Source organism: Haemaphysalis longicornis, unplaced genomic scaffold (assembly GCF_048455015.1).
Source record: "Haemaphysalis longicornis isolate Haplotype H1 unplaced genomic scaffold, Haemaphysalis longicornis Haplotype H1 scaffold_4, whole genome shotgun sequence".
In the NCBI taxonomy this organism is placed as follows: domain Eukaryota; kingdom Metazoa; phylum Arthropoda; class Arachnida; order Ixodida; family Ixodidae; genus Haemaphysalis; species Haemaphysalis longicornis.
This window is the reverse complement of record NW_027526361.1, coordinates 95,193,754-95,221,197: the sequence shown is the minus strand read 5'-3', so window position 1 is coordinate 95,221,197 and position 27,444 is coordinate 95,193,754. Positions and strand designations below refer to the sequence as shown.

General features: G+C 48.6%; 1 protein-coding gene across 1 annotated transcript in view; it reads right to left on the bottom strand.

Annotated features, from left to right (window-relative positions):
• Window positions 1–1,335: 1,335 nt before the first annotated feature.
• LOC144179847 (uncharacterized) overlaps window positions 1,336–27,444 on the bottom strand; it is a 79,900-nt gene continuing 53,791 nt past the window's right edge. The window contains exons 10-13 of the mRNA XM_077708275.1: window positions 12,195–12,684; window positions 9,807–9,876; window positions 6,686–6,880; window positions 1,336–2,242 (exon numbers count right to left, since the gene is read on the bottom strand). Of these exons, the coding sequence (XP_077564401.1) occupies window positions 1,874–2,242; window positions 6,686–6,880; window positions 9,807–9,876; window positions 12,195–12,684 (1,124 nt within the window). The 3' untranslated portion in view covers window positions 1,336–1,873. The remainder of the gene's footprint in view (window positions 2,243–6,685; window positions 6,881–9,806; window positions 9,877–12,194; window positions 12,685–27,444) is intronic.

The following is a 27,444-nucleotide window of genomic DNA, read 5'->3' as shown; positions in this document are numbered from 1 at the left end:
GCCCCCGAGTCAGGCAAAATAGTCAAAGCTCCTTCGCTGGGTCTGTATACTGTTTGCTGCCGTTCATTCTGGGCATGGAGGCTCAGTAATCCACACTGAGAGCAACAGGGGCGGCGGGTAGTGTTAGCGGCCGGCGTGTCTTAAAAATTTTCAAAATAATGTTCAAAAATACATATACAATTTAAACTTATGCAAATACTTGTGTTAAACGGTTTTCATTACGTGAATAAATGGTTCAGCAGTTACAGTAGCTCCTGGGTTAGCAGGTCTTGTGAATTGAACACTAATTGTAATGTCAAGTTTCGAAACTACAAAACCACCACCCTTCCGATTTCAGAAAGTTTGCTGCCAAATTAAAATTATTTCCGCCAATTTGTTTATAAATTGCTTATGGTTACCGGGCTATATAAATGTTGGCTTTCATATGAGCTAGAGAACATATATGCGACAAAAATCGGTTGTCCGTCCCTGTAACCGGTATGTCCTGTGTTCTTTTAGTTGGTTTAGGTTTGTTTTTATAACATCAAGAGACAAAAATAGAGTGCATTGAAAATGGTAAGAAATATGCTCCGAGCATGTACAACAGCGATTTCTACACATTCCAGGCTGCAGGAAAAAGGCTAGGGAGAAATTTAAAAAAGGTAAAAGTCTCTGTACGTCTCTGGTTGTTTCTAAGTGAATCCTGCAGCTGAAACCGTCGCCACACCTGTAGCCTCCTGGGCTCTATAGCTAGTTTCCACACTTGCCAGGGTGTCAATTGGTAAACTAGCACCGCATTTCCCACTCCAGCTTAGCTGACTGTTCTCTTTCTTGCGAAGTGTTTAGACTGAAGCTTCAATGGGTATTCTGCCAGCTACCTTATCCAAAATTTTTCCATCAAACATTCTCGGTACCAACATTGCCACCCAGCATCTGTGTGCAAAAAGGCGGTTGGGGCATGTAATGAGTCAATCTCCTGGCTAGGCACATCTGTGAGCCTGCGACCAAGGGGAAGATTGGCAGCAGAGTTAGTTACTCAATATATACAGTTGCGAAACTCGGCTTCAGAATCCGGGCAGCACTAGCCCCCGTGTTCCGTGGAAGCTGAGGGGCAAGTCAATGCGCGCGGCACCTAGAAGACAAAAACTGAACTTCGCTAAACTATTATTATTAAATTTTTTTTGTAATATAAAAATTCCTTTTTAAATTAGAATACATTATTAGGTGAAATTTACTTGTGTTCTTGCGGCTTTTTTTTTTTTTTATGACTTACGGCAGCAGCTGCAAGCACTTCAGTACTGCTTCAACGTCCTGTTGACAGGCGACAGGCTAGTCAACTTGCCCCGGCGCAGGGGAGGCAACCAAAGACCGGCTTTCAATACATGGGGCCTATGGGGAGTTTCGCAACTCGTATATATCGGAATGGCAGGAGTCAGCACATGGCTCTCCGTCCACTTTGGTAGGCTTCGAGCTTACAACAGTTTCTACCTTGGTAAGCAACGCAGCCATTATTCAAACACAAGTTTGGCTTTTCCCAATACTTTTTTGAGTGTTTGCTTAATAGTTTAATGGTGAAAACACACCCTGCAAGAGGCAGTCTTCTCTCAACTCCTTTTCAATCTCACTCTTCTCCCCCTACCGAAGAAACAACACATCCCAAACCTCAAGGTTGCCTTCTATGCAGATGAACCCTCAAACTGGACGCTTTGCACAAGCAACAAGATACAGTCCAAGATACAAGTCCAAGATACAGATACAAGACAATGCATGTGTTTTGACCTCCAACATTAGGTCATGCCTTTGCATTAAAATTCACTAGTCACGAACAAGGACAAATAAAAAATTTTGAAGGCTGACAAAGAAAAAACGTGCTGTAATCAAGCATGGTGTCATTTTATAGTGGCTGGGCTTTGTGCTCCTTCTTCTCATGCGTTTTCTGCCAGGGGTGACGAGTGAAGGCCTTGGGGTAGAAGCGACACCGGAAGGGCCTCTCCCCCGTGTGGCTGCGCACATGGCTGTCTAGGTGGGCCTGCTGGGCGAAGGCGCTGGGGCACAGGTGGCACTGGTAGGGACGCTCGCCCGTGTGCGTGCGCACGTGGGCGTTCAGCTGGTCCTTCTGCACAAAGGCCTTGCCGCAGTGGCTGCAATTGAAGGGGAGCTCGCCCGTGTGTATGCGCTGGTGCTTCTTCAGATTACTCTGGTTCAGTGCCATGCAGCTGCATTGCTGGCACTGCAGCAGCTGACGACCTGTCGGGGGGCCATGCTGCTACCAGTGGCTTCCCACGGAGGGGGAAGAGGGGGATCCTGCAACAGGGAGAAAAGAGACACAAACGGGGAGCCCTTCCAGCGACAACCGCGGTGGCAGTGCGTGTGCAGCGGCGTTTTAGAGACGACAGTCTTTCTTGGATGACCTAAATGTAAAAGTTTTGGTTTGTCTGTTGTCCCTCGAGTCAACCTTCCAGGCAAAACTTGAAACCATTCATCAAATTCATCAAAATAAAGTATATATCTTCTGAACAGTTTTAAACAACTAAGTCTGCTGTCTAAGTCACACATGCCCTTATTATTTACTGCAAAAGAAACCTTGCGCACATATGAGGCAAAATTCAAGTACCTAACCCGTAGGTCCCGTGCTCTTTTAGTTAGGTATACACTTTGGGTTGGTTTTTATAACATCAAGTGACAAAAACACAACGGATTAAAAATGGTAACAAACATGCTCCAAAAGAGTATGACAATGGTAATTTTTACACATTCCAGACAGCAGAAAAATGGCTAGAAAGAAATTTCTAAAATGTAAAGTCTCTGTACATCTCTGGTTGTTTCTAAGTCAATCCTGCAGCTGAAACCATCAGCGCATCTGTAGCCTTCTGGACTGTATAGCTAGTTTCCACATTTTCAAGGGTGTCGATTGGTAAACTAGCACCACATTTCGCACTCCAAGTTAGCTGACTGTTCTCTTTCTTGCGACGTGTTTAGACTGAAGCTGCAATGGGTATTCCTCCAGCCACCTCGTCAAAAATTTTTCCATCAAACATTCTCAGTACTGACATTGCCACCCAGCACCTATGTGCAAAAAGGCGGTCGGGGCATGTAATGAGTCAATCTCCTGGCTAGGCACATTTATGAGCCTGCGATCAAGGAGGAGATTGGCAGGAGTTCGCATACAGCTCTCTCATTCAGCAGGCCTGGAGCGTACAACGGTTTCTACCTTGGTAAGCAATGTAGCCATTCTTCAAACCCAAGCTTGGCTCTTCTCAATACCTTTTTGAGTGTTTGCTTAATATTTTATTGGTTACAGGGTATCCTGCAAGAGGCAGTCCTCTCTCCACTCCTTTTCAATCTAACTCTTCTCCATTTACCGCAGAAGATAGAACACATTCCAAACCTCAAGGTAGCCTTCTTTCTATGCAGATGGCATTTCCTTATGAACCCTCAAACTGGATGCTTCGGGCAAGCTACAAGATACAGTACAAGAAGCTACAGGTATTGTACTGAACACATGCATGCCACAGGCCTCAATTGCGCACCTCAAAAGACAGTACTGTTTACAAAGAGAGGCAATTCTCAAGACCCTGCAATCCAACAACTCTACCTCACCATGAAAGACCAAAAGGTATACCAAAAGACCAAAAGGTCTGTATTATGGGACTCCACATCCAGACAACAACAAATTGACCCATCAGATCAACCTCCTCAAGCAACAATTGGGTCAACTAGGCCACAATATACAGGGAATTACAACTAGCTGTTACAGGATGAGGGGAGCAGACACTCTTTGCCTGGTACAAGCCTTCAAAAGAAGGCTCGTATAAACAAAGGAAGAAAAAAGATGCAAAGGCGGAACGATGATGATGGCAATGGGAGGACATGCTCGGCAATTGCACAACAGCGCTTTCACATTTACAACATCATAAGGTGCCCACAAAATTTTGTTTCTTTACGCAAATGTAGTTTATAATAAACACGCACTAAACATTCAAGCAATTTACTAAATTTAGCCCTACCTGTTTGCAACTGCGTTGTCATGGGCAATGTTAGCACTTTGGCAGGCAGGATGGTATGAAAGAAAACAGTACTTTAGAAAGTGCTTTTCTTATTAGAAGGCATGTAAATCAACCAGAAAACTTTATAACATTGCCTAGGCATTAACAATATTTTTTTGGGAGGTGGTTAAATGCTCCGCCCATTCCACACAAAATGTCCATGTGTATTTTTGCGGTGTTGTGTACACATTTGTGCATGTTAGACGGGGAGGCTTGGTGGACTCCAATCATAACAGCTCGCACTTCTATGAAACGGTACAGCACGTCACCTGAGGTTAATGATGAAAACAATGTAATACATCGCTTTAATACTAGAACAAGCTGTATCGACCCACAAACTTACAGGAGCTGTATATTTCAGTACCATGCGATGCAACGTATAGTTCAGATATTTTGTGGAAAGCAAGACAGCTGAAATCCACTGTATTTGGTCATTACATTTCTGATGCTGAGGCCATGCAACATAGTAGGTATGAAGGCAAAACTGGAATGATGGAGGGATAATAGACCTCTCCCGGGGTACGTCACGCGGCGGCCGTGACGTCACAGAAATCGCACGTGCTGGGCATGGCCAGGAGGGTGGTTGGCAAAACATTCGGACCGGTGCGCGGCGCGTATGCAGTGAGGCTGCATTAGACGCGCGCAAAAGTGGAATTTTTGTTTACGTGTTGGCTTTTCTGATGCCGGTGGGCTGCTGTGCTCTCGGCTACCCAAATTTTGCGAGCAAAATCAGCGGTATCAGACTTTTCGGAGTCCCCACAGAGGTAAATTCGGCGTGTATTGTGGATGCGCGCAATGTGCCGAAGAGGTTGGCAGCCAAAGCAGCGACATAGTCTGCTCTTACTCGTAGCAACATTTCGCATTCTCGAACTTCAGCTGTTCTCTAAAGCGCAGTCATACCTTCCACATTGGCAGTCCACGCTGATTCGTGCAATGAAATGATACTGTTTATCAACCATCTGCTATCATGCAGCACCAGCAGAAATAGGGGGGGGGGGGGTGGGGGGGAGGAGGAGGAGGGGGCAGACGGAAATTTTTTTTGCTGCGAAATATTGTAATGTTTTGAGGAGGTAGAGCACTGTATTAAAAACACAATGAATGCGTAACCTGCTTAGGCGACGCGAAATAAATGTTTCGACGAGGGATTTGCGATAGCCGCCTGCCGCCTGATCGACAACGACAAGTTTGGTCTTTTGTTAGGGGGGGATCTGTTCAAGACAAACGAAATTCATTGCTTGTAAGTACAATAAATTTTTACCTTGATCAATTATATTCTGCCTTGAGGATGCCGGAAAACTGAGATGCTTGCCGTGCTCACATGTAGCATTGTGCCTTCGGGGCGAGATGGGCCGCTCACGCGACTCGAAAACTGTGTTTGCTCTTAGCGAACACTCAGTGAATGTATTCATTTGTTGCGGCCTCCCGACGCTGGCGTATGCAGCGGGCGTACATGGACACTAACTTTAACTATCATGAAATAATGACTACCGAAAATATTTCAGTGCACTGTCGCAAGATATGCGCACTAACCATATGTGGCTGCTATGTTACTCTCACAATGACGATGAACCATTTCGATATTTCACTGGGGTAAAAATAAGAAAACAATCGGTCAATCTCGTAGAGAACGACATCATCGCGATATTTTTATTGGAATAATTTTTGCCTTTTGGTCTTCATATTTTTGTTTCGTTGCTGCTTATTTTACTATTTAATTCTTTCATGCTTTACCTTTCCTTTTTCCCCTCGACATGAAATCGTGTGTACGCCACTGTCTCCGGGCGACGCAAAGAGACCAAGAACAGGGAGCGTTTAGCTGCCTGAGGCACCCCGCTTAGCTTAAGCGGACCTCGAATGCAACAATAAATTAGCTTTCCTTGGTATGTGTCCGAACACAAAGAATCTTCAAAAACATTTTGGGATGCGTCGCAACAGCACCAACCTTCAGAATGACTCGTTTAGGCTGTTCTGCCGTGCACTGATTATCCGAAAGCGTCGCCGTTCAGTTGACTGTACGGTAAACGAAAGTGTTGCGGAGGTTGTAGATGCGGAAAGCTACATGGAAGTGCGACGGCCACAGCTAGGATAGCTAGACACCACCCCCCCCTACCCCTGCAATGTGGGAAGCCAGTGACGGCCCGAACCAACGGCACATCGTTCCTTTCGGGCGCCGCGCGGCCAGGCCGTGCCGTCGGTGCAGGCGCTTTCTGCCAACCGCCACCTCACTTCGCGGCCGCCAGCAGGCGCCACCCGTCGCGCACGTGCGCTTAGTGACGTCACGTTGTTTACATACAGGGAGTGGTCCATTTAAATGGGGGAGAACAACCGTTCATAGCAACATCAACACTATGGTGGGGAGGCAGCTACCAAGCGCCACTCTGCCTCTGTTGCCTCCGTTACTCTTTTCAGGCAACTCATGCATGAAGAGAGTTCAACCGGTGGCCACTGAGGCTGTTCAATAATTTATCGTTCACTGAAGTTGAAGGTTGAACAACAAACAAAAAAATTGTAGAAACGTAAAGACACACACTGACGCCAATTAAACACTCAAGTTTACTTCTGCCATTTAGCAAATATATCAACAATATCAACGTCCTCTGCTGGGGACTGCACACACAGGCCGTGGGGCATCAGAGTCAGCGGAAGGAATGTCTGGCCACGTGACTGCACAGGTGGGCAACCAAGCTGGCCCTATAGGAGAAGGCACTGGGGCACAGGTGGCACAGGTGGAGGCGCTCGCCTGTGTGGATGCGCTGGTGCCTCTTCAGATCGCTTGGGAGCAGTGTCTTGTACCTGCAGCCGACGGCTGGGCTGGGGGCGATGCTGCCAGCTACAGCCAACCACAGAGGGGGAACCTGCAATGAAGAGGGAGGGGAAAAGAACTGAGAGCCCTTGCACTAACTAACACAGTAGAAAGGCACAAAGACCAAATAAAAAGCAGCAAAAAAGAGGAAGGAGCGTACCCGTTGGCGCCAGGCAAGCTTCTCTGCACAGATGCCTAGGCACCTGGGCATTGCCTTATAGCGGTTGAGCTCTCCTCTACATTACTGGCTCAAGGTTTGTTGAAAAACATCACAAGAAAACTGATAAAATTAGCGCCCATGCAATCCATACACATGGGTAACCAATGAAGTTGAAACATGCGGCCGGTATTTACTTCGTTTTAAGTCTTTTTCATTATACGTTGCATGGTCGTGGTATTTTCTTTTGTTCCCATTCCCGCCCATGGCGTCCTTGATTGTCAGCTGCCCACTCCTCGCAAGCACGTACGACGCATGGCCCTCCCTTTTTGAAGCAACTTGTGGCGTAGCCTCTGTCACTGCCACTGTGACGCTGCTCATCCCACAACACCTGTCGCCTGTGCCTGCTGTTATCGCTTGATCTGTATTTCACCCAGCAGCTCGATCGTTCAGCACGTACTCTTCCGAGAGAGAGATAAGCACAGCCAAACTCCCTCCGCTTACTTCTAATGCTTGCCGTCTCTTTTACGGCATCCTTATCAACTTCTGCTGGAGGAGTTTTCTGCGGACAAAGGACTGCCAGATCTTGTCTTCACCTAGCATTACAAAGTTTCACTTTCAAAATGTCCTCTGATACCTCTTTTTGTGCTGAAAGCCGCAAAATTTACACCGACCAAAAAATTATAAAAATTCTGAGGGTATGCTATCCCCAATTCATCCACCCCCAAGTGGACATTAAATTTGACAGGCCCTTCTTAAGCAAGTTCCTGTCACTTCATTGTGGCTGTACCTGCCCCAGCCTCAATTCCCGACTGCCCCGTACAAGCATTTCGTCAAAAACACACACACACACACACACACACACACACACACACAAAAGAGAAACCAGTTCGAAGAACTTAGAAACAACAGTGCGTGGTGCAACTCAGCAAACCATGCAAGCTCAACTTGTCTGGTCCCCTGAGCAGTGTTCAAGTTTGGTGTATACATAACAAACACAGCTACCAGGTTATCTGAGAGGCTCAGACCAAGAAGAAACAAAAAAGAAAAAACTGGCGCTTTGAGCACTGGTTGTGAAACGCAAAGCATGCAGCATGATTGGGTTAAAACAGCCGTGGCTCTCCACCTGCTACTGCTCAGATGTGCCTCTTACAACAGGCAATTAAATCAGAAGCCCCTCCATTTAATGACAATCGTTGTTGAACCACAAAGCTTTTTTGCATGCAAAAATCAAATGGCAAAGTGCCAAAGTAAAAGCAGCTGCAATAAAAGTCACATTTCAAACTGCCCGAGAGCCAAAGTCCAAAGTCAGAATGAATTCCTTTCGAAAAAGCTAAGCAACCTCACCCCCTGAAGCGTCATTCAGAAGTGCCAAAGTTCAACGACAATGGTCGCACGTTGCACCAAAAGGAAATTTTGTGTGAACCCAATGCAATGGTGCCACCTTTCTCTGAAGGGCTATTTTCTGCAACAGACACGCATCTAGGTATCCCACGTGCCGTTAAGGTCGGTGCGAAAACCGTAGTGATTGAAACCAGTGAAAATATTTTACACAATACTAATGCTAATAATAATACAAACAGGGTCACCGTCTGCACATGGCTGACTATGATTTTTAAGCACTTCACCGATAACAATGCCAATTGGTGTCAGGTTAGATTGTCAGGTATACCTCCAGTGCATTGTGGCCACACTGGGAAAAAGATTTGGCGAAAGACGGGTGCGTTTTCGGGAGATTTTTGTTTCAGTCGTACAATCATACAAAACCGTGCAAATACGGGAGTCTCCCGGAAAATTTGGGAAACCTGGCAGGTATGCTACTACATATTTTTGTTGCGCACGCCACGTGACCGCAGGCCCAGACCAGCAACTGCGGCACAAAGAAAACCGGCAACGGCATGCGCCGGAGCACCGGCACTGGCGGCGCCCGATGCAGAAGCGAAATAAGCTGTTGCAGCAGCTTAGTGCGTGCGCTACTGTTTCTTTTTGTGTTTCGTTGTTTTTCACCTCCAGTAAATTTTGTTTGTTTTGGATTTGCAATACAATGTAATCACACTGGGCCGACTTATTCTGCGAGAAGCAATGGAAACGAGGGGATCCCAGTTCGAACGAACCGTTCCGGATACTGATGCATTCAAACTATCGGTAGCTTTCCCCCATTGAAATATACAGGGCCATGCAGGAACCAGGGCATCAATTCGAATTACCTGAAAGTTCGAATAAACCGAGTTTGGTTAATTCGATTAATTTGGTAAGTTTGAATTTACCGAGCCGGGACCAAGGACATTAATTCGAATTACCTGTAAGTTCAAATTACCTGAGTTCAAGTTAACGAGCTGTGAAAAAAAGAGAGAGAGAGAGAACCTCCCAGACAATAACAGTACTAAAAGTGGCTTTTAGATGGTTTTGTTGCGCTCTTTGGTCAGCCGCCGGCTATGAAAGACGAGGAGAATAAAAAAACTAGCTGCGCGTGCTTGGAGTGTCAGCACGGCACGGGCAGTTCGTTTCTGAAAGCTTGCCACGCTGGTACTCTCTCTCTTGCACTGCGCTGCGACCCCGCGGTTCCCGACAGTTTTTCCAAAAGCATTTTTCAAGCTCAAAAACAAACATTGTACAAGCAAATTGTACACCCAATTATCAGCATGACAGGTTTAGGACTTTTTCTACAACGAATACAGGTTTGACAAAGCTTCAGAAAGCTTCCTCTGGCCACTCTGCACATCAGTGAGGCACATTTTGCTCGTGCCTCTTGAAATGAGATCAGCATTGCTCTTAGCTAAATCAATCTCGGCCTGCAATTCTTGCTCTTTGCCAGCCTTGCCTGTGCCACTGGAATCACCTGGATTTGATTTCTTGTCGCGTGGTCGTTCCAATGCTTGGACTTCACGTCACTGCATATGACGTTTCCAAGAGCCCTGCCCAGCTCTGATGAGCTCTCCACTCAGAGGCATTGCTGCTGCATTGTGGCCAAATCTTAGCAATCGACCCTTAGTTACGCCATAGACGCAAAGTGTGGCTGGCTGGTTTTCAGTGTCTTGAAAAATTATAGTGAAGTCTGCTGCTGGCTATCTTTTGTGGGAATATAATCCCTCGCTGCCGTTGTATGCCACGCAGCAAATTCGATTCCTCAGCTGTACCTCTGGAATCACCCAATCGTGGGGCCAAACGCCGCCTCACCAAATTTCAAACGTTTTCCTCCTCTTCCCGTACGTAGTCAGAATGTACACGTGTCTGAGAGGCAAGGTTCCCACGGGTCAGGGAGGCCAGTAGGCACCATGGTGTCCACAAAGGTCGCCTCCTGGGCTTACGCACAGCAAGCGTAACCCGCTTCGCCCGAGACACGCAACTCCGAAACAACGGCGCTTTGTTGCTATAATTGGGCGCGTCCTTTCGAAGCGTCTTAACTTTTTCATGACCGCGAAAAGATGGCCGATTTTGAGTGCTTCCTGAAAATGTTTTCTTTACTCTTGAGCTACTGGACACATATAGCATTGCTATGAAAGAAATTCTAGCTTATAAATTTCTCTTTAAAACACATACCAGCAGATCCATAAAAAATGTAATTGTGGACAGTCTATTGGTCAATGAAACATCATTTATTATAACAAAATAAAATGTCCAAAAAAGTATACACAAAACACAAAGGCAATTTTACTGAGCCTAAAAATTATTTTAGAAATTATAAATGATAGGAAATGTTTCTACGTTCCTAAGCTATGATTAAATCTATACATCAACACTGTACACCAAGTTCTGGATTTCTGCTGGCCAACCAACCTCATGGCACCGACGGTGGTGCCGCTCCGCAAAGCCACTTGAGAGTCAGTTGGTCTCTAAATTATGCATCGAAGCATGCTTGTTTGTGTTCTCACACAAAATCCTTAACACTGCAGCGATAAAAAAAAAAAAAATAGCGCTCTTGAGAAGCAGCGTGTGTCCCCGTAGCGCTTATTTTACACGAGCGCCAGGCTATCTGGAAGGTGATAGCGCGATACGGCACGGTGCATTTGGCAAAATATCCCCGGCGCTTGTTGTCGAGACCCTACACATGAAAGTAATACCGCCGTCATCAGCTATTTGGCACGTTTTGTTTATAAATACAGCACGAAGTCAAAAATGACCCTTCCCTGGCAGCACCTGCTGAAGTCCTAGGCTGTTCAATGGGAGAAACTGCCGGGGTCAAAAAAATCAGCAGCAGCAGTGACCGAAGTCCCTGAAACCGCTGTCTGCCTTTGCAGAGTGCGCAGTAAAACAGAACGCCATTTCCGCCCATCTCACCGTTACCTTGGGTTCAAATTTCCCTCGCGACGCCATCTTCCACGCGAAATGTCAACAAACGGCAACGAAACTGAAAAAGGGGCTTCCAATGAACTTGCCAAAAGGCGTCAGTCGTCCAAATAGCGCCATTTATAGTTTTTGCGGGAGGTTCGAAAATCATTGTTCACCTGTGAATGATGGCCTATGGCGCAGTCGCGAAAGAGTTAAACGGGAGCCGCAGTATCCAAAATGCCATCACTGTGGCCACAAAGAGAAGCCGGGGCGGCAATGCATGCAGCCTTCTAGTGCACGCATTTTATCTCCCAATTTCTCCTCCGCAAAGGTGTCAGCACCCCTACATGACCATTACAGTCGGTCAGTCAAATCTGCGGTCAAATACGTTATATGTGCGGACGCCACGGCCAAACAGGAAATACAAAAACGGAAACACTCAGGCGTTACCTCATGGAAAATGGTAGTAAGAAACTCACTTTCCTTTTCTTTCCTGGTGAAAACCACCATTACCCCAAGACTGTTTTGGAGGGGACGTGGAGCAATTATTCAAATTAATATGGTTTTGGAGCAGAATAGACCAGAATGACCCTCTTGGCGCAGTGTGGCGCAATTGGCGCAGCCGTTCCACCACTGGGTGTAAGAAGGTTGTGACCAACCCAGGGCGCCGCCGACTGCCACAATTCCCACCCATAATCACACTTCCCGCGCTAGAGTGGAGCAATGGTGACCTGGCTAGCGAGGTCACAATATGACAAAATATTCGCTCGGAGCCAGGTCTTGCAGGACAAAATGAGCTCTCTCTCTACGAGTCCTGCACCTCCTCTTGGGCTGGGAAACAGCTCTCTGACGTTCCGCAAAGACAAGCCTGCTCCTCTGCGAAGTTATTAATGCGAGCGTTTGCACACACACTTATCGGGCCCTTCTCCTCCTGCTGCACTACGGGCGGTGGCTGTGCTCCTTCTGCTCGTGGGCTTTCCTCTGGATGCGGTGGGTGAAGGTCATGGGGCAAAAGCGGCAGCGGAAGGGCTTCTCCCCCGTGTGGGTGCGCACGTGGTCCAATAGTGTGGTCTTCAGGGCAAATGCGTTGGGGCACAGGTGGCACTGGTAGGGGCGCTCGCCCGTGTGGGTGCGCAGGTGGACGTCCAGGTTGTACTTCCGCATGAATGCCTTACTACACTGGTTGCACTGGTGGGGGCGCTCGCCAGTGTGGGTGTGCAGGTGGGCGTCCAGGATGTCCTTCCGCATGAAGGTCTTACCACAGTGGCTGCACTGGTGCGGTCGCTCGCCTGTATGTATCAGCTGGTGCCTCTTCAGCTTGCTTGGGCAAGGTGTCATGTAGCTGCACTGCTGGCAGCGGAGCAGCCGATGACCCGGTGCGGAACCACGCTGCATCCTGCAGTCGCCCACGGAGGAGGAAGAGGGGGAGCCTGCAACAGGGAAGGAGGGGGAACCACTGAGATACCTTCCAGTGGAAAACACTGTGGCAGTGCGTCAATAGTGAGGCGGAGGGGGAAACAACCAGCGGGAAAGAGGAGGGAGCCAACACTGCGGTGCCAGGCAAGCCGCTCTGCGCAAGCCTAACATGCCTGGGCGTAGCCCAGCAACGCAGTCGAACCCTCCTCTTTCTTCCTGGCTCACCTGTCTTCTGCTTGGGAAGCTTTGAAAATTTCGGAATTATGGTTTGTTCAAGAACGACAAGTGTGGTGCTCTCCCACCAGAAAAAATGCACCCATGCACTACGTCCAGCTGGTTAATCAGCCGAGGTGTGACGTGTGGCCGGTAACACTCCTTATGGTTCATGAAAGTCTTTTTCATTATACGTTGCATGGTTGTGGCATTTTCTTTCCTTCGTGTTCCTGACCACAGCATCGCCGACTGCAAGCTGTCTGCTCGTCACAAGTACGTGTGATCAGTACTTCACTCAGTAGCTCTTTGTGCCTCCACTCTGCTGAGAGAGAGATAAGCATGGCCAAACTTCCTACACTTCTAATTCCTTTTCAACGTGTTCTTTCATGCATGCTTACTGAGTTTTGATGGAGGAGTTTTCTGTGTACACAGGACTGCCAGATTTTCCTTCCGCCTAGCATAAAGCCTGTTTTGCTCTCAAAAGTCCTGAAATGTGCTGAAAGCTGCAAAGTTCGTGCCAACCCAAAACTTCTAAAAATTATGCAGGCTTTCTGGCTATACACCTCTGGTGTATCAAAATGGATCCCCCCAAACGGATACTGAATTCAAACAGAATCTGCTATCTCACTGTGGCTCTACCTTTACACCCAATTTCCACGTACAAGCATCCCGTCAAAAAACACATGCACACGCATGCACACACAACAAGAAACGTCTGAAGGATTTAAAAGCAAGTGAGTGTGTGGTTAACTGAAACAACTATGGCTGCTCTACCATTTCCGCTAGGCTGAGCAATTGAGCCTAGTGGAAGTGGTAGAGCACTCAGTGTTCACAAAGTTCAGTGTAGATAACATGCCCAGCTTTCAAGTTATCCAGCAGCTTATGAAGCAGAAAACAGGGGTGAGACAGCCCAAACAGATTTGGGAGCAGTTTTCGGAGCAGCAAAACTTCGATTTTGGAGCAGAAGAATCTTGATTTGGAGCAGTTAGGGACATTTAATGCATCGTCTTTTGAGCTTAAAAAATCAATATTTCAGCAATTTGCAGGGTCAAGTGCACATTTCAATCAGTTTTGAATACACAGAACACTAAAACAGCCTTACCTGAAAGAGTTTTTAAGAGTATCACAAAGTACTAACTGCACTACCTTTTTCCTAACTGGTGATATTGTGTTGCGCCTGCACGCAACACTGACAACAAAACTGCCGTTAACATTAGAGAGTTTTAGCAGTCCGTCTGTTCTGTTGGTTACTTTGTTACCGGGTTTACCGGACCGGTCTGCGCCTGCGCGCGCGGAAGGGCGAGGAGGCGCGGGCAACTAATCCCCCTACGGCTACGAATGCCCAAGTGCCCAGACGAGTCCCGGTGAACACGGTAACTACGAACACGACGGAACAGACGGACTGCTAAAACTCTTATCAAATTTAAGGGCTCCGCAATTGTGGCGTTTTTTTTTTTGCTGTTTTAATGCTAAAATTATTATTTTTTGTAATCACAGGCTGTGTTGTACGAACGACTGTAGTCACCGCAACAGTTGAGCAGCTTCAAACTAACGGTCGCATAGCCCAACCAGCCTACCCGTTTCAGTCCCCGGGGCGCAGGTTCACCCTATGGTCATTTGAGTAGCGTTAATGTTTAGCCACCTAGGTTTTGGCATTAAATTTCACTTTGCATACATCAAGTGTTATAGTCGCGTTCTATGGCAACCGTGTAGTCATGCAGCTATTGGGCACTGCTTGAACAGGTCGCGGCGCCGCAGCACAGCCCGCAACTTTCGTGTCGACCGTTCCATCCCCGAGGCTCGCGATCGCGCTACGAAGCACAGCAACACCTCAACATTTTACAACAGCACAACAAGCCAAAAAATTTACTTCACGAACCCGATTATAGACGCGCGCACCGCTCTTCACACTCAAGCATAGAGTTTCATACTAATATTAGTATGAAACTCTATGCACTCAAGGACAAACCACGCCGAAGTCGTACGCCCCACATTTCAATGAACTTTTTTTCGAGCCGCCCAACTTCCCGTAATCTGGCATCAATTTCAAACCATATCCTTGCGTTAACGTCACTGTTCAGAGCCACAACAGATAGAATGAATAGACTGGAACCCAGCTGATAGCGTGACATAAACCAGGGAAAATATCGGCGATGCGCACTGAGCGCGTTAGTAGCAGCCAGATCTGGCGGCGGCCATGTTTGTTGCCACAGCGATGCCTAATCGAGAAGGCCGTTTCAACGAACCTGGACGGAAAGCGAATCGAGTTTTAGAAGCTATCGCTTGCTTCGTTTCAGTCTTCCTATTTGTGCTATTTCTGTGTTTGCGATTGACCGACCATAAAAGCGGTGACCGGGATGCGGGAGGCTTTCGTCCCCGCCGAAACTGACATGAGCATCAAAATCCGTGCCGTTGAGGCTCTTCTGGAGCAGTTTGGCGCAATTTTCGCCACTTTCGTGCTTTTGGAGCAGCTTGGCGCAGGAAAATGGAATTGTATCAGAAAGGCGCAATATGCGCCTGTGAGACAGCTGCGCATATTGCGCAGCTGTCTCACCCCTGAGAAAAGAAAAAAAATCTCCCCATCCTGTGAACGGTTTCTCAACTGCACAGCATGCGGTTGGAGCAGTTATAGCTGCCGTCATTCTCTGTCTGCTACCACTGAAAGTTATCTCCTAGAACAGGCAATAGATGCTACGACAGCAACACCCGGAAAAAAAAGGGCAAAGAGCAAGTAAAGCAATATTTTTGACCTCTGAGGGTAATTGTGATTTGGTTATTGAGGCAGAAGTTTGCAACCTCAACTACAGTGCCATATACGTTTGATTACAGATGGACTGTTTCTTGTTTTCAAAAATACAACAAGCAGTAGAGAAGTCAGCCAGCCGTCATGACCAAAAGTGAATAATAGTCGTAACCACGGTGTAAGAATATTTCGGTGTTGACAGTGCGCCCGGCGGCGCGACCCATAGTGTTTCATACAATAACAACTAGAGAAGATGCAATCGTCCGCCGCAATGAGCGTGATGGGTAGTTCTGGATTCGGATTGGCGCTCCATGGCTTGTCGAAGTTGTTATGGATTGAATCGTGCAGGCAGTTTCGTTTTCGTTTTGGACTTACATGAACGCATTTGCTTGCCTACTCGGGGTGTTAGAAGAAGCGTTCAAAAATACGTTTCTCCTTAAACTGCATGCCACGCATGCACTGCCGCCGCCCTGAGTGGAATGTTTTACAACCAGAGTTGCAAAATCGGTGGGTTACCAATTTGTTGCTGGCACAGCGAGCACGAAAGCATAAATGACGATACTGTGTGCGGCGAAGTTGTCTGCGAATTAAGAGTTGCGGCACTGCTCATTCGGCAGAGAAATGTATTTTCGAAGCTGATGACTGTTGCAAATTTCTTGGAACAGTCACACATCTCGTGCGAATGTCGGCTCCTACAGCGTAGACCAGCAGTACCGGCAACTGCTAGGAATGCTCCTTGATGAATGTCACTAATTCAGGCCATAATTTCTCCAAAAAGTAACGTATTTTCTGGTGTATAAGTCGCAGTATTTTTCTGAAATTTTCCTTGATGCGTCTCATCCACCGGTGCGACTTATGTATGGAATAAATCCGGTACGTGGTGGCCGCGCCTAGTCCGTGCTCAAAAAGGTGCCTGTGTGCTGCGAGATGTCAGCGCACGCTAAGAGACACAGCTCTATGGTCTAAATGAATTAGTTATTCGTTACCGAGTCGGTGGAAGAAGTCTTCGATGGTTATGCCTAAACAAATGCCGTCTGTACGTACATGCCATTGTGTGTATCAATAAACCATTTGTGAGAAGTTAGTTCCGTCTAGACATTGGACGGTAGATCCATGTGTCTAGCACTGCTTACCGAAGGATGCGTTCAGAGGCGGCGGCCCCGCAACCATGTACTTTCGCCGTACTTTCTGACAAACTGATTCCCTAAAATTTTGCCTGATTAACAACTGTGCTTTGTACACCGATGCGTCTTATACACCGGTGTGACTTATATACATTTCTTTTTCAGAAAAAAATTCCCCCGCATTTCCCCGAAGGGGAATATGAGGAAGTGCGAAGCACGGGGTGATGCTATGAGGGGGAGTTTGTTGAAGTTTGGTGGTATTTTGCACGCCGCAGCTCGCTTCGCCCGCTTGCGTTCGGCATCGCGAGCCTTCATTTCGGGATCGGCAGCCATCGAGACTGCAGAACTAGACGACCGCTCTCGACGAAGACGCGCGCGCGACTAACTGCAGAGCCGAGCCGAGCGAGGAGACTGTAGCGAGAGAGCACGCGCGCGCCGACCCACGGAGGTCTGGCCGTTTATTGCTGCATATGTAGGGGAGTGTGCCGCGCCGAGCCAGGTGGCTGAGAGAGAGGAGGCGCGGGCGAGCGCGACGAGCGAAGGGGAGAGGGCAGCGAACGCGCGCAACGGCGCAGCGGCAGCCGAGCAAGGGGAGAGGAGGCGCGAGCGCGTGACGTCACGGCGCGCGGAAGGGGAGGGAGGCGCAAGCGCGTGACGTCACGGCGAGAGCGCGCGCCATCACATGGTGTAGTGACGTCACTGCGCCGTTGCTATGGACGCCTTCCCTCCGCTACCGCGCCGTTGCTAAGGAGAGGAGGGCGCGATAACACCTGTGGGCGACGGACGGCGGTGGTAGGAGTAGGTCCGACTAAGAAGTGCTTTGCACTTAAAACTGTCGTTTTGAGGGGGGGTGCGACTTACACAAAAGTGTGACTTATAGACTGGAAAGCACGGTAATCGGTAAGCAGCCTACAACTTTTCTTAATGTTAAAAACTACAAGTGTCGAAACTTTCACAAGCAGTTGTTGGAGAAGTCCGCATCCCGCTATAATTGGCAGCGAATGGCAAACGTACTCCGCAAACCTCGACTCCACGTGTGCTTTTTACTTAAACGCGCCGTTTTCTTTTGCAAGAAACCTGTTTTTGATTACGAACTTTTTTTTGTTTGCCATGTAATTTGTAAACAGCGAACTGCGCAACAAGAGTTCAATTGAAAAAAAAAAATTGCGCAGCCTTAGGCCAGTTTAGATCCGACAAAATCCGGTTCCAGACCCATCATTCCCATCGAAGCATAAGCGCCGTCTCGGGGTTCGTGTTGACACTAGCGCCAGTTTCCCCTCTAGTTATTATTGTATGCAATTCTACGGTGCGACGAGATCTTGATCGCCGCCCCACTGTGCTTCTCTTTAGTGCGGATAGATGCACCCTGACACAGTGGCCTGTCCAGTTGTTGAGCTGCGGTGGCAGTAATGCAGGTATTGCAGTACTGTTCAGTACTGCCGCGTGTACTTGTGCTTTGTTATGTGCAGCAAGGCACACAAGGGTTGAAACTGGTGTTGGTACTGAATCACGTTGATGTACTTTGGGTTTTACTTGCTGGAACTGCATGAAATGGCAGCGAGGACATTTCCCAGAGATTGTTTCGAGCTCGTTGTTAAAATGTGTTCATTTAAGTTTTAAAACACAAAAGTCATTCTTGGGCCTCTTAAAGGCTAACATTTCGGTCTGCCTGCATTAGTGCACTGCATGGGCCTGGTTCCACCCAAAAGTCTGAGCCAGGCCCATCTGGTGGGCCGGGCTCAAGCTGGGCCTGAGAAAATGTATGCCACCTGGCTTGAGCCAGCCCACCGGCAGGGCTGGGCTCGGGCTAAAACAAAAAATTTTTCGGGGCATGCTGGCCTGGGCAGCGGCTGAGTCCCGGCAGCCGTGTGCCGCAACTTTGAAATTGCTAATAGCAAGAAGTTGGCTAACTGATCTTTTGGGGTAAGAGAAAACAAAAAAACAGATGTGCAGTCACTACAGTGCCGTTAAAAATGACAGAGGTGTATTGCAATCAGAAAGTCTTCGAGTTAATAATGCAGGTTAGAAAGAAAGGGCACTCCGGTCGCAGAGTACCGCATGATTGTCTTTTTTCTCTGCTTTTAAAAATAAAAATAAAAAAATGTTGCTAGACTTGGCACTTTGTGCACACCATGCCACCAAAGGTAAGCAACATACCCTTGGGTCTCTCTTACAATTTCATGCACTTTCTAATTTGCTAACAAAAGCGAATATTTGAGTAGACAACTTTGTGAGCATGGGAAGAACTTTGCTCTACTTGGATAGGCAGCGGGTACAAACCTTAGTGAATAAAACCGAGAACATCACAAGTTAAACTAGCTCTCGGCAGAGTGTGCTGGCATCAAGAACATGTAGAAAGGAGAGCTCTGCGAAACGAATGGAATAAAGTAGTGAAAGGTGCAATATCTGTTCAAGAAATTTATAAAAAATAAGAATAATCACTTTTCTTAACATCACTTAATTGATTGTAGGGTTTAACGCGCCAACGCAATGCAGGCGATGAGGCGCACCGTAGTGGAGGGCTCCGGATTAAATTTGACCACCTGGGGATCTTTAACGTGCGCCGAAATCTCGTACACACGGGCATTTTTGCTTTTCGCCTCCACCAGAAAAGCGGCCGCTGCGGCTGGGAATCGAACCCGCGACCTCGTGCTCAGCAGTGCAACACCTTAGCCACTGAGCCACCACAACATCACTTAATTGGTCCTCGGTGTGCCTTGAGTTCAAAGACTATTGCAAATGAAACGCACTTTCCACCGATATTCTCAAAAATACATTTTCTAAGTCAGGATATTTATTTTGTACAAAGACCACACCCAGTTTAAAAGAAATTTAACGACAATATACTCGATGTACGCTTAATTTTAGGTTAAAGAGAGTGAATTTTTTTTGCTCATATTTAGAGTCCATCGGACTCGAGCTGATATTTTTAAACCCTTCGCAGTCCGGAACTTCTACCCACTTTCTTGCTCTTGCGGTCGGGAACTATTTTGACTGTTTCTGGCGTCGCGAAAAAAAAAAAACACAAACTGTGCAAGAAAGACTCACACAATATTCATTTTTCCTTTTGCATCAGCGTGTAAAACCTCTCGAACCATTCTCCTGGGTGCAGGCCATGGTTGTTTGCAGGTTGCTCAGAAAATTACCTCTTCTTGCCTCCGTTTCTTTTCTTATCGCTACAAATGGCACAGTCCTTGCTGCTTCAGCTTGGCAGTTTGCAGATAAAATGGCTCGTCCCAAATAGCTTTTCCTCACAATGCATATGTGCTGACGGACCCGCTTTTTGCCTCGAGCCTTCACATCATGATTCTGCAGCTGTGTGCACTTCCGAATAAAACTATTGTCAATAGAAACCTTTAGACGCTAGAAAAAACATTTTTGGCCACCCATTCATTGCCTTTCGACAAAATGCGTAGCTCACAGACTAATGATCTGCCTGGTGCAATCTCCACTGCCATTGCCGTCTTCGTCAATCGCTTCTGTCGAATCACTGTCATCACTACGTGAAGAAGTCATAGTTTTCAGCAAACACCATGCACGTGAAAACGCTCTGGGATCCAGAACTTCAACCAACAAAGTTCACTTATCCCTCAGGAGATGGCACATTATGATTAAAAAGAATGCCTGCACACACAGTGAAAAAAAAAAAATGCGATATTTAACCTTCAACACCTGTGTCGTGCATATCCTGACAACGAACTGCTACGGCCGTTTTGTGTTCTATGGCCTCGGGCTTATTTTATGAAATTTTGTTGAGCGCGACAAATTTTAAAGGGACAGACAACCGATTTTTGTCGAGTATATATTGTCTATCCCAAATGAAAGAGCATCACTTAAAGCACCTTGACGAGAAACGGTTTTGCTGATAACGCCCTAGAACTTTTTAAATCGCAATTTTTAGATCTGCGATGCGTATGTGTCCCTCCCAAAAATGATGCTGGCAACCATGACATAGAGCAGCCCGGCAACATACTTTTGTCTGTATGCGAAATAAAAAACGATATTCAAAAACTTGTCCACAGCTAAAAAAAGTTTGAATCGCAGGCTTTTCTGTTCTGTTATGTGTTTTTTAATGCAACGGTTTATTGGGCATGAATGCGCCATCTGTTGGGATAGACGATAGGTAGAATCTGGCTTCACGTTGTGGAGGCGGGAAATTCGATTCTCCCCGGGCGCGACGTTTTTTTTTTTTTTTTTTTTTAAGCTGCCGTTGGCGTATTTGGAAACTGAAATCAAATATTTTGGCAGAACAAACGCCTATGCCTCAGGCAGAATCGTCAAAGCTCCTTCACTGGGTCTGTTTACTGAACGCTGCCGTTGATTCTGGGCATGGTGGCTCAGTTAGCCACACTGAGAGCAACCCAGCGGCGGCGGGCGGCGTGTCTTTAGAATTTTCAAAATAATGTTTAGAAATACATATACAATTTAACCTTGCATAAATACTTCTGTTAACAGGTTTTTGAATGCGTAAATAAACGTTTCAGCAGTTACAGTAGCCGCTAGGTTTGCAGGTCACGTGACAGGGACACATATTGTAGTGCCAAGTTTTGACACTACGAACCGCCACCCTTCCGATTTCAGAAAGTTTGCTGCCAAATTAAAATTATTTCCGCCGATCTGTTTAGAAATTGCTTGTGGTTACCGGGCTATATAACACGCTGGCTTTCATATGAGCTAGAGAACATATACGCGACAAAAATCGGTTGTCTGTCCCTTTAAAAATGGGGTTCGGTCGGCACCAGAATCTCAGGACGCTCGCCGCCGAGTCTGTACACAAAGCAGCCGCGTCGTCGTGGTCGTGCGGCTGACCCTACATCTATTTACTAAGGAGGATTCGGTGGCAGCAGAAGCCCCGCGAGTCGGGGAGCGCCCGTGGAATGCGGTCGAGCAGCGGAACAGTCTGGGTGTTCTCCTTGTGGCGCCTGGCTCGTTGTGCATGTCAAGGCACTGTAGTAGCGCTGCTGACCATGGAGGTAGCGGCCAATGATGATGATGGTGGGCTCTTGCTGTCGATGACGAAGGGCCGCTACAGGGCTCCCCCCCCTAGAGCGGAGCGCGACAAAAGGAAACAAGAACATGAGACAGGGTACTTAAGTATGTGTACAAGGTCCTTGAACAGTCTAAGTCAAAGGGAATCTAGATCTTGAGGTTGTCCTGGTCAGTTCCGCCGAGTCGTTGTCATGAGGGCTTCCGGCACACAGTACAAACTCCGGTGGCCTGGGCTGGGAGTGGAGTAGCGGATGAATTTGAGCACAAATCGGTTGGTCCGCTGTCGGCCTACCGCAAATGTCCACATTAACGCAGGTGATGCCATGGGTCTGGAAGGGCGGGCTCAGTAAGGTTAGCGTCCCACGACGTGAGTGTGCCCACGTAGTAGCAGCACGCCTGAACCGTCGAAGTTGAGGTGGGGAGGAAACAGTCGGGCGAAGCATAGACAGGCATGCTTTACGCGGAACCGGGAGGCGACGCGGATGATGACTGCGGCGTTTGCGTGTTGCGGAAGTCGAAAGCAAGTTTTGATGAGCGTGACAACCACTATGGATCCAGCGCATGCGTGTCCGTCGTTTGCATCGCCGAAGCAGGCGGTTGACGTAAAATTCTTGCTGTTGTGCCAGCGCAGAAGACCGCCTTCGTGGTTGGCGCTTGCGACGTTGGCGGCGACGTTTAAGCTCGACGGCGGAAATGACTGCTTGCAGGGGTGTCTTCAAGTCAGGAGAGGATACTTTTTCGTTAGATGGACCTTGTGGCTGATCCATTGGACATGCAGGACTTGTGTCTCGCAAACTCTGCGTCCACTCAGCCATGTTGGCCATGGTAAAACTGCACTGTAGAGTCGTCTGGCTGGGGTTGGCCGTGTGGCTCAGAAGGTTTTGGGTGACACCGTCCTTCGCATCGGTGCTTTGGTAACGGAAGGTTGTACGGGGCTGTGGGAGCTCGTCAGAGGATGTGCTTTCCTCGTGGTTGGTTACGAGCAACACAGTGTGCGTGTCGTGCGTGCTTCTCGAAGACTGCAGTGGAGGGGTAGTGGACATGTCAGCCTCATCACAGATGGTCGAGATGCGTAGTGATGCAGCGCCTTCGGCTGACGTCTGCTGTGAGAACGAACATGGCGTGTTGGGAGCATGAATCGCTCTTACGTCGACAGAAACCGCTTGTTTGAGGGGTGGTAACGGCGGTGTGTTCAGGCTCAGAACCGAGGCGCGCCATCACGTAAGCCTGTAGCGTGTCGTAGGGCCGCTCACCGTGTTTAAGCGGCTCACGACGTAGGTCGGCCGGAAGCAGGGCGGTGGTGATGCGGTAGCGTTCGGTCTGTGAGTCGATGCGGCGGATGAAGAAGTGCGCTTCCATTTTGAGGAACCAGGCTCGTTGGTAGCATTGCTCGAAGACCGGGTAGGGCGGCAGAGGGCAAGCGGAATGGGGCTCCATACTGCCGACGTCCGGGTCACCAATCCGCCTCTTTCACAACCTCACTGCGCATGCGCAATCCCCTAGCGGCCAAGTCCCTAAGCAGCCCGGTAGGGGCAGCAGACGACATTCCCCACAGCTCCCGCCCAAGCGGGAAGGGGTCGTGGTTGTATTTACATCGTTTGATTTTTTGTGTGTGCTCGTTGGGCGCAGAACAATGCCCACAACTTGTGCTGCGTTCCGCTGTAACTCGGAGTGCCGAAAAGGGAACGGTGTCGGCTTCTATCGCTTCCCGTCGGCCGCACGCGATCGGCTACGGCGGCTTGCGTCGCTCGCGTCGGCTCGGGTGATGGGAACTTTGGGCTTAGCATCCTGGTGGATATTTGATCGCCGCTATCTGTGCAACTGCGAATGACAATCCGCAACACAACTTTTCACTACACTATCATCCCCTTTCTCGCATGAGGAACTCTATTAAAGTTATAACTGCCGTTTGAGCGATCGGTGACCGAGACATCTGCGTAGCCTGTTTCGATGCTTCCGCGCAGGTATCGCCATCTCTGGGCCGCGCGGCGCACCGTGCGCCGCGGCGACCGGTCAGCGTAGGCTTGCATCGCGGCAGATGTCTGATCGCCGCTTTTAAAATAAGCCCTGACAACAATCCTTAGCCCAATTTTTCACCACACTAACACCTACTTTCTAGCATGTGGAACTTCTTTTTAGCAATCAGATTGATTCAGAAGAGCAGCGACAAGCGCGGCCGGCGTGTGCGCGGACTGTTTCCGAAGGCAGAAAACACTTCACGATTGCTTGCTTTATCCATTTCTTGCGAACAAACGCGCAGAATCTACAAATTCAGCTCAGCGATCATTGTAGTTGACCATGGAGCAAAAGCAGTGGGCGGTGCGCCGCCGACGACGCATCCCATGCGCGCATCGGGCCGTCTCAAATTCACACGTACGACTAGTCGGGGCGGCAGTCGTAACGATCAGTCGCATGCGAATCGCGTGTACCAATCGTACGTGTGTCCAGCGCTTAAAGGCATTTTGCGAACTGCCAGCCTTTGTTGAGCTGGCGATCGCACTTCATGCCAGACGAATCCAAGTACTGCTCGCTCTGCTACTCGGACGGCACACGGATCTGTCCGAGATTTCTCTGCCAGGCCTCATTCAGTGATAAGAAGCCGCCTGGTATTATGTGATGACCAGGGGCTGTCATCTTAAGGCGTTATAACACCAACACAGAAGAAAAACTTCGGCTGCTCCTCGCCGTAATGTGGGATTGCCGTGCATACAACGAGAACGCAGCCGGAGGAAACGCCGGCAAACCCTACCGTCAACTTCCGCTAGGCACGCTAGGTGGCAGCACACCGCAATGAAAAAGGCGGATTAATGTAGGCGCTGATGTGGTCGTGCGGCTGACCCTACATTTATTTACTGAGGAGGATTTGGTGGCAGCAGAAGCCTTGCGAGTCGGGGAGCGCCCGTGGAATGCGGCCGAGCAGCGGAACAGCTTGGGTGTTCTCCTTGTGGCGCGTGGCTCGTCGTGCGTGTCGAGGCCACGCGCTGCTGACCATGGAGGTAGCGGCCAATGATGATGATGGTGGGGACGAAGGGCCCCACGATGACGGAGGGCCGCTACAAAACGTGTAAATGTGCAGAACATTTACAAACTACTAGATATGGTTGCATCCTTCTTAGTTGTCAACATTGTTCAGCAAAAATAAAACATCATGGATATTGAAGTTAAACATTGATACATAACTGATGCTACTACCACTTTTCTTCAATTGAATATTGACGCGGGTGTACTTATTTTGCATTCAAAACAATATTTTAACTCCAATATGCAAAAAGTGTTCGTGCTCCGTCTTGGAGCTTGTGATTCAAGCGCCAATTCGAACATCAACAAAAGGTATGAAAAGATGTGCACCACCAGTACGAATGTGGGAAAATTGAATTCAGCGAACTTCAATTGCATTTATCATGAGAGAGAGAGAGAGAGAGAGAGAGAGGACAGAGAGAGCAGAGAGAGAGCTTTATAGCTGGTACAGGCGGGGAACTATGTAAGACGTGGGCAGGGTAAGGAGAGAGGCAGTTTCATGGCAGGAGCTGCAGAGGACTATTCAGTCTCTACAATATTGCAGCAAAGTGAGGAGATATATGGCCAATGTTTCGTTCAGTTGCACGACTCGTGAGAACATTGTTAACTATCATCAGCAGCAGCAGCAGCAGCCTATCTACACCCACTGCAGGGCACAGGGCTCTCCCAGGGCACCACCACAATCGCAATTTCAGTAACGTTGCTATGCTTAGCCATCTCGCCTTTGACTTTAAAGTTCCCTCCAAATAGACTATTATTATTACTCGCGTGCAACATTAACTAGTCCCACTATCGGGCGCTCCCCGAACACTTAGCGCCAATGCAGTCTGCGCCGCAACTTCTGGCGTGTCGATCGTCCCATTCCCGCGGCTGACGAGCTAGCTGTCGACAGCAATAACTCGGAATTTTATGGCGTCAGCATGGGTCCAAGCTTTCACTTCATGATCCCCGACTATACTTACTACTATACACACTCAAAGTTGAACCACAGCACAGAGGTGAGCACCACAGCATTCTCGATGAACTCCCGTTTTCTGAGCCGCGCGACTTCCCGTAGTCCAGCACACGTTCGCAAGCATCATCGCCATCCTAACATCCCTGTTCAGTACCACAACGAACAAAATGAAACAACACAGTCGCCTGTGTAACCTAAACAAGAGAAAAGATTGCTGAAGTGCCTCGAGCATCCCAACCATGCAGTAGCCACTTTGCGGCAATCGGAAAGGACGTTTCGGCGAAACCAGCCACAGACAGAGTCAATTGCACTTTAGTAGCTAGCGTTCCCCAACCCCCTCCGTTTCACCCTATTTTTTTTCCTGCCGTATGTGTGTTTAGGAGCGAACGACGATAAAAAAGGCAACAGAAAAGGGGAAGGCGAGGGCTCCAGCAATGCACCCATGCCAGTGGTGTTCTGGGTGTCATGTGTGAGGGCACCCCCCGAGAGGGGATGCATAAAACCCTGGAAAACGAGGAAAAAGAACAAAGGAACGACCATTTGCAGTGCGCGCCAATCAGCAAGCGCCAGCGCCGACGCACCGAGGAATCATGGGCAAAGGTGGCAGCCAACTGGTCGGCCAATCAGGGAAGGCTGCGCATGGGAAAAGTTGCGTATTGACCATATAAAGACAGGGAAGAAGCAAGAAGCCAATGGGAGTGCGCCACGGGAGAGCCCAGAGGGTATAAAAGCGGGGCGCACAAAGAGAAGGGGGGAGGCAAGAAACCGAAGAAACGAGGAGGCGGCCGGAGCACGTGAGCTTCACGGAACAAGCCAGGGGGACGCGGCCAGGCCATCGACCATGCCATCCGAGCCTGGGCGGGAGCGGGCCGACTTCGCATCGGCACCGTTATCCTAGGTGCTCCACGAACCTGTGTCTTCGTGGCCCCAGCGGCATCGGTCGGGCACCAGCAGCCGATGTCCACGCTCCATCGACGTTCATCTCGACGGCCCCGAAAGGTGACGTTCGTGCCAAGCCAACCTGGGACCTCCAGCGGCAGCGGCTACCAGGGGGTAGCCACCGAGGAAGCACGCCGCCGAAGGGATGACCGCGTGCATCGAACGCCGGCATCAAGCACCTCCAGCGAGAGCGGCTACCAGGGGGTAGCCACAGAGGAAAGAAGTGAGGACGCGCGGAACCCATGCCGTCCAAGGATTGACCGCGCGCATCGAACGCCGCCACCGAAGAAGCGAGACGAGAACGGCTACCACCGAGTCGCGGCCAAGCAAGGGTGCGACACGTCAGCGCCGACGACCGTGGCAGGCCAGTTCAATACGGACGCAGTCATAGGACACAACTAGGGAGTTGTGATTTCAAGAGATCACCTAGAGGGTGATAGAATAAGGTGATTCGGGCGAATCATGTAAAACTTTATGGTACAGACTTTTGGATTTTGAGTTGAATTGTATGTTGGGATTGTTAGTTAGAGGTGTGAGTGTTTATCATTTGTGTGTAGTTTAAATATTGAGTGCTTTGCCTGAGGGTTTTTTGTGTGTGCATTAAATGTATGTTGTTAAACACGTCAACAACTTCCCTGTGTCCATTGCTCCGAGCTGGTAAAGACCACCCCACCATCCGTTCACGTGACACTGGGGAGATACAGTGCTCCGAAAATCGCAATTTTTTTTGTCAACTTGTGCAAATAGTTTCTCACCTCAGCTGACTTAAGTATTTTTGTAAGGCACTTTCCGA